Genomic DNA, 17,272 nt, shown 5'->3' on the forward strand with positions numbered 1-17,272 from the left:
CACTAAACTTGCAGTTAGAAATCCAGTGTTCATCCAAAAGCAACACACCAGGACTCCAGATTCCATGTAGCAACACATGAGACCAAAACAGATGTTTGTCCTAAAAAAGCACTGTTGTTGCTGTTGAGTGCTGCCAAGTTACTTCTGACCCATAGTGACCCTTTATAGTGTTTCTGAGGGGCAGCTGGTGAACTTGAACTGCTGACCTTGTGACTCAAAGTGACTTTTGTAGTCCAAATGGATATGCTGGACTCAGGTGGTATTTATTGATTAAGGAACTTACAATAAAATGTAAAATATTGTTACTGTGTTGGTACCATCAAGTTGGCTCTGACTCACAGTAACCCTATATAGGGTTTTGAAGGAGCAGCTGGTGGGTTTAAACTCTCAATCTTACAGTTAACAGCCCAGTGCTTATCCGACAGCACTACAACCAGACTCTATATTGCTTTATGAGTTTGCATACAGCATGTTACTTTATGTAAAATGTGTTAATATTCAATATAATTCTGCTTTACAATGGTAAAATTTAATGATGCTGTTTCCTATTTATAACAACCTAGTAGGAGTCCTAGGAGCTCTGGTAGTGTAGTGGTTATGAATCGGGCTGCAAACCTCAAGGTCAGCAGTTTGAAACTACCAGCTGGTCCATGGGAGAAAGATGAGGGTTTCGGCTCCTGTAAAGATTTACAGCCTCGGAAACCCTATACAGGGTCACTATGGGTCATCATCGACTTGACAGCACATAATAACAACAGTAGGAGTCCCGGTGTGGCGCTGTTAGTTAATGTGCCAGACTGCAAAACTGTTTGAACTGCAATGTCGGTGGTTCAAGCTCACCAGCTGCTACTGGAAAACCCTATACAGGGTCGCTTTGGGTCAGAACCGACTCTATGGCATGTAACAACAACAACAGTACTACATTATATCTTAAACACTATATAACATGTATCATATACAAGTAGTATAGAATGCCTATTGCGTGTGGCGCTGTTGGTTAATGCGCTGGAATACAAGGTCTTTGTGACCGTAACATCAGCAGTTCAAGCTCACCAGCCACTCCTTGGAAACCCTATACAGTGTCGCTATGAATTGGGACTGATTCCATGGCACTAAACAACAATGACAACATATACAAATATGGCAGAGACTACTGACTGCTTACATCTCTTCTCCCCTTTTCCTGGACAAATGGCCAGATTACAGCTACTAGCTTCCTAAACAGTTTTACCAGTTGCCATCCCAGTTCAGTCAACTTTGAGCCATGACAACCCCATGAGTACCAGATGGGCTTGTGCCCAGTAGGGTTTTCAGTGACAGCTTTCAGAAGTACACTGCCAGGCCTTTACTCTGAGGCAACTCTGGGTGGACTTGAACTTAAATCCTTTCAATTAGCAGCCACATGTGTTAACTTACCACCACCCAGGAACTGCCCCTAACAGTTAGGGGGTATGACTATTTTAAGTGGCTTGGGCAATTTCCAAGCAATGCCCAGAACACATTTAAATGTGCTTTTATGCTCTGTTCCACCCTGGCCAGCCCACTTAGCTGAATACAGATAAAATGCAGGCTCTGTGGGATGGTGAGGAGTCCTGGTGTGGCACTGTGAGCTAATGCGCCAGACAGCAAAGCAGTTTGAACTGCAAGGTTGGTGGTTCAAGTTCACCAGCTGCTCCTCAGAAACCCTATATAGGGTTGCTATAGGTCAGAATTGACTCAATGGCACTTAACAACATCAACAATGGGTGAAGCCATAAGATGGAACAAAAACTGGATCCTTGAATCACTGTCGAAGTTTCCTTCAATTGGTTTATAACAATGACGTTATTTGTTGGCCCAGATTGAGGATTTTTGTTTTATTTACATTGAGTTGCAATCCATACTGAAGGCTGTAGTCCTTGATCTTCATTAGTAAGTATTTTAAGTCTTCACTGCAAGCAAGCAAGGTTATGTCATCTGCCTATCACAGGTTGTTAATGAGTCTTCCTCCAATCATGATGTCACATTCTTCTTCATGTAATCCAGTTTCTCAGATTATCTGCTCAGTGTATAAACTGAACAAGTATGGTGAAAGGATTCAACCTTTTCCTGATTTTAAGCCATTCTGTATCCCCTTGTTTTGTTCTAACAGCTGCTTCTTGGCATAGAGGTTCCTCGTGAGCTCATTTAAATGTCTGGGATACCTATCCATAGTTTGGTATGGTCCATACAGGACAACATCTATGCATAGTCAATAAAGCACAAGTAAATATCCCTCTGGAATTCTCTACCTTCGACCAAGATTCAGCTGACATCAGCAATAATATCCTTAGTTCAATGTCCTCTTCTGAATCTGGCTTGAACTTCTTGCAGCTCATGGTCAATATACTGCTGCAACTCTTTTTGAGTTATCTTCAGCAAAGTTTTATTTTATGTTAAAATAATGATATTTTTCAATTGTTTCTGCATTCCTTGGGTCACCTTTGTTGGGAATGGGTATAAATATGGATCTTTTCAAATTGGTTTACTAGGTAGCTGTCTTCCAAATTTCCTGGCATAGACAAGGGAGAGCGTCCAGCAATACATCCATTTGTTCAACATTTCAATTTGTATTTTATCAATTCCTGGAGCCCTGTTTTTTGCCAGTATCTGATGCACAACTTTGACTACTTTTTTCAGTACCATCAGTTTTGGGTCATATGGTGCTTCTAGAAATGGTTGAACATTGACTTTTTGGTATAATGACTGTGGTTTCCTTTCATCTTCTTTTGATGCTTCCTGCATCATTCAATAGTTTGCCCACGTTGTTGTTGGTTCCATCGAGTTGGTTCCAACCCATAGTGACCCTTTATAGGGTTTCACAGGAGAGACTGGTGAGCTTGAACCAATGACCTTGCTCTTCAAAACAACTTTGCATTCCTGCACATCACAGCACCACACCAGGATTCCCATAGAATACTTCAACATTGCCATCTAATGCTTGAATATTTTATTTTAAATTCTTACACCTTTGGAAATGCTGACCATGTTCTTCCCTAGGTTTTCTAACTTTGAACATCACATTATAATAATTTACTTCATCTTCTCAACCTGCCCTTTCAATTTTTTTTTTTCAGCTCTTTTACATCATTTCTTTCATTTATTTACCTTAGCTTCTGTATGTTCCAGAGTATGCTTCTGAGTCTCTTCTGGCATCCATTTTAGTCTTTTCTTTTATTCCTGTCTATTTAATGACCTTTTGTTTTCCTCATGTATTCCATTCTTGATGTCATCCCATAACTCTTCTGATCTTTGGTCATTAATGTGTAATACATCAAATATGTTCTTGAGATGGTCTCTAAATACAGACATAATTTATTCAAAGTCATACTTTGACTCATAGATTTGTTTTAATTTTCTTGTGCTTCAGCCTGAACTTGCATATGAGCAATTTGTGGTCTGCTTCACAGTCTGTCCCAGGCCTTGTTTTGATTGATTATATTGAGTTTGTCCAATCTCTTTACACAGATGTAGTCAGTTTGATTCCTGTTTATTCCCTCTGGTAAAGTCCATGTGTATAGTTGCCTTTTACACTGTCGAAAAAAAGATATTTGCAATGGATAAATGATTGGTCTTGCAAAGTTCTATCGTGTAATCTCTAGCATCATTTCTATCATCAAAGTTATATTTTCCATCTACATATAGCTTAACTATATATGAGGTTGGTGCGGGACTGGGCAGTGCTTTGTTCTTTTGTGAATTGGGTCACAATGAGTCAGTAACAACTTGATGGCACCTAACAACAACAACATATTCATCACTGTAATCCTGGTGTGGCGCTGCAAGATAATGGACTGAACTGATTGAGCCAAAAGCTTGGCAGTTCAAACTCACCAGCTGCTCTTTGGAAACCCTGTGCAGAGTGCTTATGAGTTGGAACTGACTTGGCAACATGTAACAACAACAACATCATGCTATACAATAGCTTGTGTACAAATTAAAATGCTTTGCAGCTCACCCTTTAAAAAAAAAAAAGTAAACTCAGCTTAAATAAATGAAAAATAAGAATTCACGATTATGAATGTGTCTTATAGGCATAGTTGATATAAAAACAAGATAAGATTGGAAATTTGTAAGATAGGCACTGGATTTTTAGCCAAAGGTCAGTGATTCAAACCCACTATATTCTCCTTGGAAACCCTACTCAGGGTTGCTATAAATTGGAACTGACGTGATGGCTCTTAACAACAATAGCATGCCCGAAAGATGATGGCCCAGTGAGTGATGTCTTGGGCACCTTCAAGGGCAGCAGTTTAAACACACCAGCTGCTCCTTAAAAGAAAGATGAGACTATCTGCTCCTGTAAAGATTTACAGTCTTGTAAACCCTAAGGAGTAGTTTTACTCTGTCCTATAAATCTGCTAAGAGTTGGAATTGAATTGCAAAGGGATTATGCCTGAAAGATTTTTCTCTGTACTTCCCCATTAGACTTTTCTTTCCCTTCAAATATGTCTCAATTACATTATGCCTGTACCTTTGCCTACCATTTTGTCTGTCTTTAGGGAGTAATTTTCCTTGTCTCCATTTTACTATACTTGCCTAGCCTAGATTGGCCAATTTGGTACTAACATCACCTGAAGATATCTTCCATCTTTTCCAGTCCATCATTATTACTATGAAGTACTTATTTGTATTTCACTTATTTGACAAGCAGTTTGATGTGGCACTGTAGGATAAGCACTCAACCATAAAGTCAGTTTGAACTGCAAGGTCGATGGTTCAAACTCACCAACTGCTCCTCAGAAACCCTAGACAAGGTCACTATAAGTCAGAACCTACTCAATAGCACTTAACAATAACAACAATATAAACCTTCTTTCAAATGTGTAAAGGGTTTTTGTATCTTTTCTGATAAATTATGCTGTAAGAGTGTGAAGGTGAAACCATGACATAAAAAAACAACAACAACAGAATTTGTATTGTCTAATCTTCTGTAGCACAATATAATCCATATTTGTTGTCGTCAAGTGCAGTCAAGTCTGTGCTGACTCATAGAAACTTTGTATAGGATTTCCAAGAGCAACTGTTGAGTTTGAACTACAGACCTTGCGGTAACCAGTCCAGTGCTTATTCTATAGCACCACACCAAGGCATATAGTTGTGACATGAAAGGATAAATGAAGGCTGTCCAGACCTCAAGCCACAAAAAGGCTCACTGCCCTAGAGTTAATTCCAACTCATAGTGATCTCATGAGGCAGAGCAGAACTGCCTATTGGAGTTTACAAAACTGTAAATCTCTATGGAAGCAAACTGCCATATCTTTCTTCTGTGGAGCTGTTGGTGGGTTTAAACTGCTGGCCTTCCAATTAGCAGTGGAGCACTTTAACCACTTCTTCTAGGGAACAAATCATGAAAATTAATGGTACATCCTAAGAACCAATCATATTGTAATCCCGATTTTTCATTTTTAACTTATGATATGCTCTTGATTGATGATGAGCACTATTCTGAATTTACAAAGGTATGGCTTTTATTACTTTAAATTAATTAATTAATTATACATTAATTAAATATAAATTTGGAGACGTGTTAATGTAGACTCAGTAGGTATACTTAGCGCTTTTGAAGTCAGAGTCTATTTTTATTTGCAACTACAAAGTTTCATATGATAAACAGAAAACAAGTATGTAATGTGGATTATTTAGCATCATTAAGTTTTCTTAGAAGTAAACATTATATTTCTTTAAATTACTTAATAATCAAAATTTCCAGATACTGACAGAACATATTATGAGTTCATCCCTATTTAAAATTTTAAAAATGTTTTAAATTGATATGTCCACAGATGATAATGAGTGTGAAAATTCAACCCAACCCTGTGGTGAAAACGCAAACTGCACTAATACAGAGGGGAGTTACTACTGTATGTGTGCATCTGGCTACAGATCCAGCAGCAACCAAGACAAATTTATAACTAATGATGGAACGAACTGCATAGGTAAGTTTAGTTTTCTAACTAAAATGTGGATCCCTCATTTAATGCTTATTTTCTCCAGAAAAATGTATGATATTGGAGCCAAATCCCGCCAGTTTCTGATTATAACATAGTTATTAAATACCTTCAGAAGCTGCATTAATTCCTTTATTTTGCTTCTCATGCATATATTAGATAATTTTGAGATCTAGCATAGTGTTAAAAACGCAATAAATATTACCACTTTAAAATAATTTATTTACCCAAGAGAATGACCCTTTGTATCAGAAAGTGTTGATGTATTTATAAACAGGGCACTCTGAAATGATTTCTCTGTTTTCTTAGAATGCGTTCAGGATGTTACTTATGAAAGGAGTGCCTTCAGGCTTTTGTTACTGCCCAGCTGAAAGCTGCAGTTCTGGTGTGGCACTGTAGGATAAGCAATGGACTACTAAATTCATGGTTGGCTGTTCAAAACCACTAACCACTTCTCGGAAACCCAGTACAGGGTTGCTATGAGTTGGAACTGATATGATGGCACTTAACCACAACAACAACAGCTGAAAATTATTCAAACTTAAAATCACCATTAAATTTCCTCACCAGTCTTCAATTGGAAACATGATGACAAGCTTTACTAAAATGTCTTTTTCTAGAATAAGTAATTTACATTTTTATTTCAACTTTTAAATAAGTAAAATACTACTGAGTTTTTAAGAGGGTATTTAAAAGATTTGGCAAACATCAATTTAATGTAATTTTATAAAGCATATGATTTATCAGAGACTATAGAATTTAGATTGCAGCTTGAGGAAAAAAGATGATTTAAAAACTTCAACAGTTGATTAATTTTCTAAGGCAAATTCTGTGGAATCCAAGAATTTAACTTAGAAAACAATCTGCAAATCATCTTAATTAAGGGTTTTTTAATTTGTGAAATTTACTAACCATCTGCATAATTAATTATGATTTAACATAATCTACTGAATTAATAGATGGACTGAGATCATGCAAATTTAATCATATAGACAGGGACAGAGACATGTCAAAAAATCAGGACTCTAACAGGCAACAAAGTACCTTAGGTGGATAGATATAGAGGATAAATTCAAGGAAATGTAGATCACAATATAGCCTTTGATTGAATTATTAGTGTGGTGCTATCAGATCAGCACTGGACTGTGAACCACAAATTGCTCACCTCAAATCCACCAGCTATTCCATGGAAAACTTATACAGGGTCACTATGAGACAGAACCAACTCAGTGACACTTAACAACAACAATAGCCTTTGATTAAAGAGCCCTTGTACCATAATGGATTATGAGCTGAGCTAATAGCTATAAGGTCGACAGTTCGAATCTTCCAGTTGCCCATGGGCAAAAGATGTAGTTTTCTGTTCCGTGAAGATTTACAGCTTTGGAACCTATGCAGGATCACTGTGAGTTGGAACTGACTAGGTGGCACACAACCACCATAGCCTGTGATTAGTTCCTTAGTGAAATTCTTATTGGTAAACTTCAGGGAAGTCTTGCCATATCATTATTAGTGTATGATAAGGTAAGAGTTAATGTTTAAAGAAAATTAATGAACTGTCAATATCAAACAAAGCATTCAATCTCATGTACCTACTATGATTTATAATAACTGTGTAAATTGAGAGGGATCCTGATGTGGTACTATAGGATAAACACTGGACTGATAACTGAAAGGTCAGCAGTTTAAATCCTCAGAAACCCTATATAAGGTTGGAACCAACTCAATGGCATTTAATAGCAGCATGCAAAGAGGGAATATTTTATTCTTCTCATTTTATAGCCAAAGGAACTTAATAACTACTCCAGATGCACTCATTCAGGGTAAATGTAGGACTAGAATCACAGTCTTGTTTCTAGAAAGTCTGTTTTTTCCACAATAGATTCAAATGGTTGAACTATTTAAATCTCAAATTTTGATCTGAATCAAGCTTTGTATGGATATAAAAATAAAAACTTGCAAGAAAATAGTGGTATTCTTTTAACTATAATTTTATTGTTAGTATGTCTGTAAAATTTTATTTAAATATAACAATAAAATATATGGAGGAAATAAAAATCTATGAAATTGGATCAGAGAACATATAACCACAAAACCAAATCCATTGCCCCTGAGTCAATTTCTAATCATAGAGACAGTATAGGACAGAGTAGAACTTCGCTGTAGTGTTTCCAAGGCTATAATCTTCATGGAGGAGTCCTGGTGTGGTGCTGTTGGTTAATAAACTGGAATGCAAGGTCGGTTTGAACCTCAATTCTGTCAGTTCCAGCTTACTAGCCACGATTCAGAAACCCTATACCGGGTCGTTAAGAGCAACAATCTTTATGGAAGTAGACTGCCATATCTTTTACTTGAGGAGCAGCTGGGGTGGTGAACCATAGACCTTTTGACTAGCAGTGGAGTGTTTAACTACTGTACCACCGAGACTTCTTCGGAGAACTTCTTGTTGTTGTTAAGTGCTGTCAGTTGGTTCCACCTCATAACAACCCTGTATAGACTTTCCAAGGAGTGACTAGTAAGTTTGAATCACTGACCTTGTGGTTAACAGTCTAATGCTTATCCTACAGTGCCACATAAGGACTCCTCAATAAATGTAAAGTACCTTAATATTGTTTTACTTCTCAAGTTTATAGTCTGCTCTTAGGCCAGTATGTGCCTAGCACACTTTCAAAACAATGCCGTACAATGTGTCTGTTTTTATCTTTTGTTGTGTGCTATTGAGTAAGTTTTGACTCATAGTGACCCTGTATAGGGTTTCTGAGAGCAGCTGGGGGTTTGAACTTCTGACCTTGAGGTTACCAGTCCAGTGCTTATCCTCCAGCACCACATTAGGGCACATTTTTAATTTTAATAAATTGTAACTATGCAATTCAATGAGCCCTGATATGGCACTGTAGAATAAGCACTGGAATGCTAACTGCAAGTTAAACTCCACCAGCTCTCTTGCAAACACTATACAGGGTCACTATGAGCTGGAACCAATTTGATGGTATTTAACGACAATAATAAGTAGAGATATTCCATTTAATGATGAAATCCAATGTGCAATATCTTAATCACTGAGCATTAATACAATTTTCATTTTATTTTTCATTTCCTAGTTCTTCTTGGTTCTAAAAGTTTTTTGCTTTTTCATCTGATCATGCCTACTTTTAATACTCCTCGATTCTAAAAGGACTGTATTTCTCTGTCTGTTCATATTCCTTACAAGTACAAAATACTTACGTTAGAAAAATTGAATCATAGTCACTGAGAAAGTACATACACACAAGGATGATTGAATGTCAAGATTTTTATGGGGTTATAGAATATTTGTAATTTAAGACTCTTTCTCGCAAGACTTGTTTATTTTTGAGATAGTGCAGAAAGGCCCTATGTTTTTGCTACTTCCCCTTTTAGCTTTTTCAACAATTGGTAAATACAATAACTGTATTAAAACTCAGTAGTACATAATATTGAGTCCATCAATTTTTATTTGTTTTAATTGATGGATTACTTATGTAAAAATTCATTCCCTGGGTGGAAAAAAAATATTTCTCACCAATGTGTTGTCCTTAAGGATTAAGTTTTTTTAGAAGCAGTGCAACTATTTCCTTTTTTTTCCAGTCTTATAGTAATTTTTGCTGTGCATGATGATAATCTTCAGAGATTTTGAACAGAGAACAATAAATATATTTCCTTTTTTGCATTAGTATATCACCAAGCCATGGTATTTTCAATAACCTCACATGCATGCAAAAGCTGGACAGTGAATAAGGAAAACCATAGAAGATTTGATGCTTTTGAGTTATGGTGTTGGAGGAGAATATTGAAAGTGCCAAAAGAACCAACAGGTCTGTGTTGGAAGAAGTGCAGCTGGAGTGCTCCTTGGAAGCCAGGGTGGCCACGCTTTGTCTCTCATACTTCGGTCATATTGTCAGGAGGGACCAGTTGCTGGAGAAGGATATCATGTTTGGTAAGGTGGGAGGGTCAGAGAAAAAGAGGAACACCCCCCGCCCCCCGCAGCGAGATGGATAGGCAAAGTGGCAGCATCAGTGGACCAAAGTGTGGCAACAGTAGTGAAGTTGGCCCAGAATTGGTCAGTGTTTCGTTCTGCTGTGCATAAGGTCACTATGAGTCGATACCGGCTCGATGGCACCTAACAACAAAAACAACATATCACCTTGTAGTGTATAACCTGTGAATTGAAATTATAGCTGGACCTTAAATTGGACATTTTTGATAATGATATTCATTAAGAAGCTCTGAAAATACAAATTTGAAAACTCAAAATCAGAGCAATGAGACATATTTTACTTTTAGCCCATATTCAAATACATTTTTACACATAAGGTAATTGTGTTTCTGAAGCTTTGGGTGAGAATTGGCACCATGTACAGAAACAGCTGCAAGCATACATTGACAGAGAACTTCCAGAGGTTCAAGCCGGATTCAGAAGAGGTCATGGAATGAGGGATATCATTGCTGATGTCCAATGGATCTTATCTGAAAGCCGAAAATATCAGAAAGATGTTTTCCTGTGCTTTATTGACTATGCAAAGGCTTTCGATTGTGTGGATCATGACAAGCTATGGACAACATTGCAAAGTATGAATATTCTTGAACACTTAATTGTATGCGTGAGGAATCTGTACAGGGACCAAGAGGCAGTTGATCGAACAGAACATGGGAACACCGAATGGTTTAAAATTAAGGAAGGTATGTGACAAGGTTGTGTTCTTTCACCATACTTATTCAACCTGTATGCTGAGCAAATAATCAGAGAAGCTGAGTTATATGAAGAAAAACGTGGCATCAGGATTGGTGGAAGACTCACTAACAACCTGCAATATGCAATGACACAACCTTGCTTGCTGAAAGTGAAGAGGACTTAAAACATTTACTGATGAAGATCAAAGAGCACAGCCTTCTATATGAATTACATCTCAATGTAAAGAAAACAAAAATCTTCACCACTGGATGAATAAACAACATTCTTATCAACGGAGATAAGAATGAAGTTGTCAAGGACTTCATTTTTCTTGAGTCAACTATCAACACTCACGGAAGCAGCAGTCAAGAAATCAAACAACGTAGTGCATTAGGCAAATGTGCTGCACAAGACCTTTTTAAAGTATTGAAGAGCAAAGATGTCAGCTTGAATACTAAGGTATTTTCAATAACCTCATATGCATGTGAAAGCTGGACAGTGAATAAGGAAGACTGTAGAAGAATTGATGCTTTTGATTTATTGTGTTGGAGGAGAATATTGAAAGTTCCATGCGTTTCCAAAAGAACCAACAGATCTGTGCTGGATGTAGTGCAGCCAGAGTGCAAGCCATTCCTTGGGAGACAGATGAGGTTGTCTGCTTCCAGAAATATTTACAGTTTGAACACCCTGTATAGAGTCACCATTAGCCACGATTGACTCGATGGTGGTGTGTTCGATTTCAGATTAGCATTTCACAAATGGAGAAAGTAAGACATTCGTTGTTAAAGTGACTGTCTCAAGTCAGGATAAGCAGTGGACTGGTAACCTCAAGACCAGCAGTTCAAACACACCAATCATTGCTTGGAAACCCTATACATGGTCTCTATGAGTTGGAACCAGCTCAATTGCAATTAACAGTAACAATGTATGAATAGAACCCAAGAACTCCTTCACTTTCACTTTCACTTTGCTTTAGAGGAAAGTTTACTGTTTATAGTATTTCATGGTCAATTTGCCTTGAATACGACATGATAATTTCAGAATGTTCTAAACTTATTTTTAAAATAATAACAGAATTAGCATTAAATTATGCTTTTGCAAATTATTTCTAGCAATTGAACATTTTCCTTTGTTTATAGTTTCAGTTCAACAGTATTAGCAAGCTCAATTATTGACAACAATTACAACGATAAAATGATGCCATATTTAAAAAGATTGTGGTATAATATTACTAAATTGACTTACTGTAGTTGGGAAAAACAAGCGTAACTTTATTAATGAAAAAGTAGCAGATTGTTTTAGAGTGCTTGAATTTAGTACTATGAAGTTATTAATAAATCGTATAGTGATAGACTCATAGAGGAAACAGTAAGTCAATATTAAATAATGTATGCCAATTCTAACTGACTGAAATAATGCATAGAAATAATTTAATTTTCTTGAAGATGGGGAGAGAGTTAGTTTTCTCTTTTACTTCTCTGAGATATACCAAGATACAGCAACTTAGGGAAATACTCAATCTCAATTTGTTTTCTCCAAACTTTATTATCAGTGTTCCTGCTGTTACAGAAATATATCATGTGAATAGAATCACTGATCTTAATTTTCCAGTTACAGTATCGGGTACCTACTACACCCTAGGCACTATTCCAAACATCTTCACATAAGTTTTTTCATTATGAAAAAAAAAAAAAAAAAACACTTCTTTGAGTTAGAAGGTATTTTGAAAGTATTACACAAGGTAACAAGGAGCCCTGGTGGCGCATTGGTTAAGCACTTGGATCTTAACTAAAAGGTCAGCAGTCTGAACCCATGAGCAACTCCATGGAAGAAAACACCTGGCCATCTGCTCTCATGAAGGTTAAACCCCTCCCCCGCCAAAAATTGGTTTCTGAGTAGTTAGCATCATATTTCTCCCTCAGAGGTGGTATTCGGTTTGAATCAATGATCTTGTGGTTAGCAGGTCAATGTTTTACCTACAGCACTAGGAAAACTTATATGGGCAGTGCTACTCTCACAAAAGGTCACTGTGAGTTGGAATTGACTCAATGAACAAACAAATACAAGGTCACACAGCTAATGAATACTAGAATTAGGATTTGAATTAAGGTCTTCAAATAACAAATCCTGGGGTATTGCTGTAGGATAAAGCACTGAGCTGCAAGGTTGGTTTGAACTGCCAGGCCAGTGGTTCAAATCCACCAGGCGATCCTATAGAGGGTCACTGAGTTGGAACTGATTCAATGGCACTTACCAACAAACAACATCAGCAATTAACATATCAAAGCTCCTGAGTGGTACAAACAGTTAACAAGCTCAATTGCTAGTTGAAAGGTTGAAAGTTTGAATCCACTCAGAGGCACTTTGGAAGAAAAACATGACTTTCTTCCGAAAATTGAGCCATTGAAAACCTTATAGAGCACAGTTCCATTTAGTCATATTTAGGGTCTCCATGAGTTGGAATTGAATTATTGGCGTCTATCTGGAAGCGTATTGGTTATGAATCGGGCTGCGAACCTCAGGGTCAGCAGTTCGAAACTACCAGCTGCTCCGCGGGAGAAAGATGAGGCATTCTGCTCCCGTAAAGATTGACAGCCTCGGAAACCCTATACAGGGTCGCTATGAGTCAGAACCGACTCCACGGCACACAACAACAACAACATAAAAGGAAGGTACAAGTAGATTTATTAGACCCAAGCCAATCAGATCCTGCAAGGCATTGAAAAAGAAGATTGTGTGAATCTTGCTTCAAAATGGAAGTCACATTCACTTTGAACAATTTCGTTAGCTGTTTTTTCAATGTTCCATGATCCTTTCTATATTACTAGTTAGCAAAGGATCTTAGAACAATATACTGAGGACAATGGGACCTCTTTGATATCCTTGCAAATAGCCAGATTGGGTTGTTACATAAAACCCATTCCAAGTTTAACCCTGCGAACTATCACAGAGGCCTAGAGTGAGAAAAATATCTAATTCAGTAAAATTTGCTTCTAGATTTTGGTAAAATGTTGTTGAAACAAACCTACAACAGACAAAAATTTGGAAAACAGTACTTTAATAAGATATTAAGGACTGAAAATAATACTTTGATATAGTGTTTAACGTTTTAAACCTGATATTCTTTTGGTATTTTTGTAGTTGGAATATTTTTTAAAAAGAAGGATAATTGTAATCTTGAATGATAGACTGCCCAAATAATACATTCTTATTATTTTTGAAGATAACTATTATATTTAAAGGTAATTCAGTACATAAAACACCCAACTTGGTTCAGGGCTGAAATACTGCATGCAATACCAACTCCACAAGTGAGTGGCGGTAGTCAGGCTTGAACTAGAGCTGATACACCAATATAGCACCAAATGATGAAGACAAGGTATATAGAAAACTTAAGAACAAGCTTTTAATTTTGGTATATGTAAACTCATCAAAGAACACATTTCAGGCTGAATTAGACCTAAAGAGCCCAAGTATAGTACAGACCAGACCAGAGTTGTTATTTTCAATTAAATATGTAAAGTAAAGAAAAAATAAGAACACACAGAAACTAGTCCTTTTGGAATGGTGATACAAAAGTTAACACATGCTATATCCCAATTTGGAAAAAAGCCCCTATAAAACTTTAAAAAACCCATAACGTATCATAAATACAACAATTTATTTCAAAAATAAGGAAGCTTTCATATTCTCTGAGTATGCAATGTTTTTAGATGTAGACACCTTCTATAGTCAAAAAAAAAAAAAAAAAAACTGTTGCTGACTTATCTTAATGCTAAATTATTTAAATGTGTGAGATATCTTGAGAACTTCAAAATATTTGTTCAACTGCTAACCAAAAAGTTGATTGGTCATGATAACCCTGAGACATCTTTGCAGAACGACCTGGCAATCCACTTTGGGAAAATCAGCCATTGAAAACCCTGTGGAGCATAAGTTTACTCTGACACATATTGGGTTATCATGAGTTAATATCAATTTGATGGTAACTGGACTGACATTACTGGGTTTCAGACTAGATAAATGGAACGCAGAGGGGTAGAACAGCTCTCCTGTCTCTTTAAAAGCAGTGCACTCAGGTTTCCGGATAGCACAGATATTGAGTATGTAAAGTTGGCCAAAGAACAGGTTTTCTAATATTACTTTGGCCACAGTTGCTAGTTGTCTTTTTAAATATAGTACCTTTCTTAAAGTAACTAACTAGATGACATTTTTAAATTGGATTTTAATTGTCTTCTTTTTGATTTTACAGTAAATAGCATTGTGCCACTCTATTCATTTTTTAAAAAATCACACTGTAAATTTAAGATTACAGGATTTTTCATTAATATAAAAACTATGATGTCAGAATCTGAACTGAGAAAACAAAGATCTTTGAATTAATTTAATGTAACGGTCTGGATTCTTCTATTTCCTGGAATCATTCTCTATATGGACAAGTATTTATACTATATTTATCATTTTAAAGAACGTATCATTGTAGTATATTACATTTTATGAGTTACAGAAATTTAAAATGTAGAATTTAATTGTGATTTAGATATATGGCTACTGAAAATCTAAGATTTAATCTGTATAATTTGTTACTTTTTCTATGGTAGTTGTGTATTAAGAACCATAATAAATTATAACTTGTGCAGAAGTAATAAGTTACGGTATAATTTTCAGGGAATTGAATCACATATTGTTCTATATCTTAATTTGTAGCTAACTTGCATGCAAAATATGAAACTTTAGAGAGAAAATAAGAGTATTTTTCTTTTTTTTTCATAGCTAATTCTAAGTATTAACTGCTATAATCAATTTAGTTTGATACTAGAAAACAAAGACATTTTAAGAGTCTTTTAAAAATCAGTTTCTTCTCAATTAGCACTGCTTTAGATTGAATTGTGTCCCCCCCAAAAAACAGTGTTGTTAATCCTAACCACTATATTTATGGTTATAATCCCATCTGGGAATAGATTTTCTTTGTTAAATGACTGAGACAGCATTTACTGATATAGGGTATGTCTTAAATCAGTCTTTTCTGAGATATAAAAGAGATTAAACAAGCAGGTAAGAGAAGTAGATCTTCTAGGAACAGAAGTTCAAAGAGACAAGGTCTGTCATCCAGAGTAGACAGAGAAAGCTGTCTTCTACAATTGGCACACTGATTCAGACTACTAGTTCCCTAAATTGTGGAAAAATACATTAACTAAGACAAGTACTAAATGACGTAAAATACTTTTATGATTTTGTTGATACATCACAATATTCAGAAAGTAATTGAGTAGTTTGCTCCATAAACTGCATTATAATACTCTGTCAAAATGAATTGGCCAAATCTGATTAAAAAAATACATGTGTACAGTTTTTGTCATTTTCTAGATGATAGGGTTTTTTTTAGTTTGTTTTACATTCTCATAAAATTTTGATATGAAGTCACTTACCACAAGTAATGCTTATCAACAAGGTAACAATTATATGAGCACTGAATTTTAAATTTTTATATATTCCCAGATATAGATGAGTGCAATGAATCAGTTATCTGTGGAGATCATGCGGTATGTGAAAACGTGGATGGTGGGTATAACTGCTTCTGTGATGAAGGTTATCAGACACCTACAGGAAATTCACAATTCAAACCTAACGATGGCATTTACTGTCAAGGTATTAGTATTATTCAATTTTATATATTATCAATGAGCTAAGGAGCTCTGGTATCGTAGTGATTGAGAATTGGGCTGCGAACCTCAAGGTCAGCAGTTCGAAACTACCAGCTGTTCCATGGGACAAAGATGAGGCATTCTGCTCCCATAAAGATTTACAGCCTCAGAAACCCCTTACAGGGTCACTATGAGTCGGAACCGACTCCACGGCACATAACAACAGTAACAGCAAGGAGACATAGTGGTTGGTGCAATAGTAATAGTGCTCCGTTGCTAACCAAAGGTTGGCAATTTGAACTTACCAGTTGCCCCACAGGAGAAAAATGTGGCAGTCTGTTTCCATAAAGACTTCCACCTTGAAAACCCTTTGAGGCAATGCTACTCTGTCCAGTAGGGTCACTAAGAGTCAGCATCTCTTTCAGTGGCAATATTGTGTGTGTGTGTGTGTGTTTTAACTTTTTATTGTGAATTGGGTGATTATTTACTGAGTAGATCAGTGTTCCATTCAACAATCCATACATATTTTGTTTCATTTCAATGACTGCAATCCCCATAATGAAATGAACTTATCCCACTTCCTCTATATTTCCTGTCTCTGTTCCAACTTCTTTCTTAACCCTTCTGAACTTATCTTTGTGTAAATGCTACCATTTTGATTTCAAATGGTTGATTATTATAATGTGTACACACCTTACTAGTGTTATTGTTCCAAATTTTATGTTGTTGTTCTTGTTGTTGTTGTTAGTTGCCATGGAGTCGGTACCGATTCATAGTGACCTTATGCACAGCAGAACAAAACACTGCCGGAACCTGGACCAGCCTCACTATCATTGCCATGCTTGAGTCCATTGATGCTGCCACTTGGCCAATCCATCTCGTTGGGGGTCTTCCTCTTTATCTCTGACCCTCCACCCTACCTAACATGATATCCTTCTTCAGCGACTGGTCCCTCCTGACAATATGTC

General features: G+C 36.5%; 1 protein-coding gene across 1 annotated transcript in view; it reads left to right on the forward strand.

Moving 5' to 3' along the window:
• The window catches only part of ELTD1 (EGF, latrophilin and seven transmembrane domain containing 1), a 188,343-nt gene that overhangs the window by 92,269 nt on the left and 78,802 nt on the right, over positions 1-17,272 (forward strand). Inside the window, exon 3 of the mRNA XM_006831014.1 lies at positions 5,805-5,957. Coding sequence (XP_006831077.1) covers positions 5,805-5,957 — 153 coding nt within the window. The remainder of the gene's footprint in view (positions 1-5,804; positions 5,958-17,272) is intronic.

The sequence above is a fragment of the Chrysochloris asiatica genome, unplaced genomic scaffold (assembly GCF_000296735.1).
Source record: "Chrysochloris asiatica unplaced genomic scaffold, ChrAsi1.0 scaffold00002, whole genome shotgun sequence".
Classification (NCBI taxonomy): Eukaryota; Metazoa; Chordata; class Mammalia; order Afrosoricida; family Chrysochloridae; genus Chrysochloris; species Chrysochloris asiatica.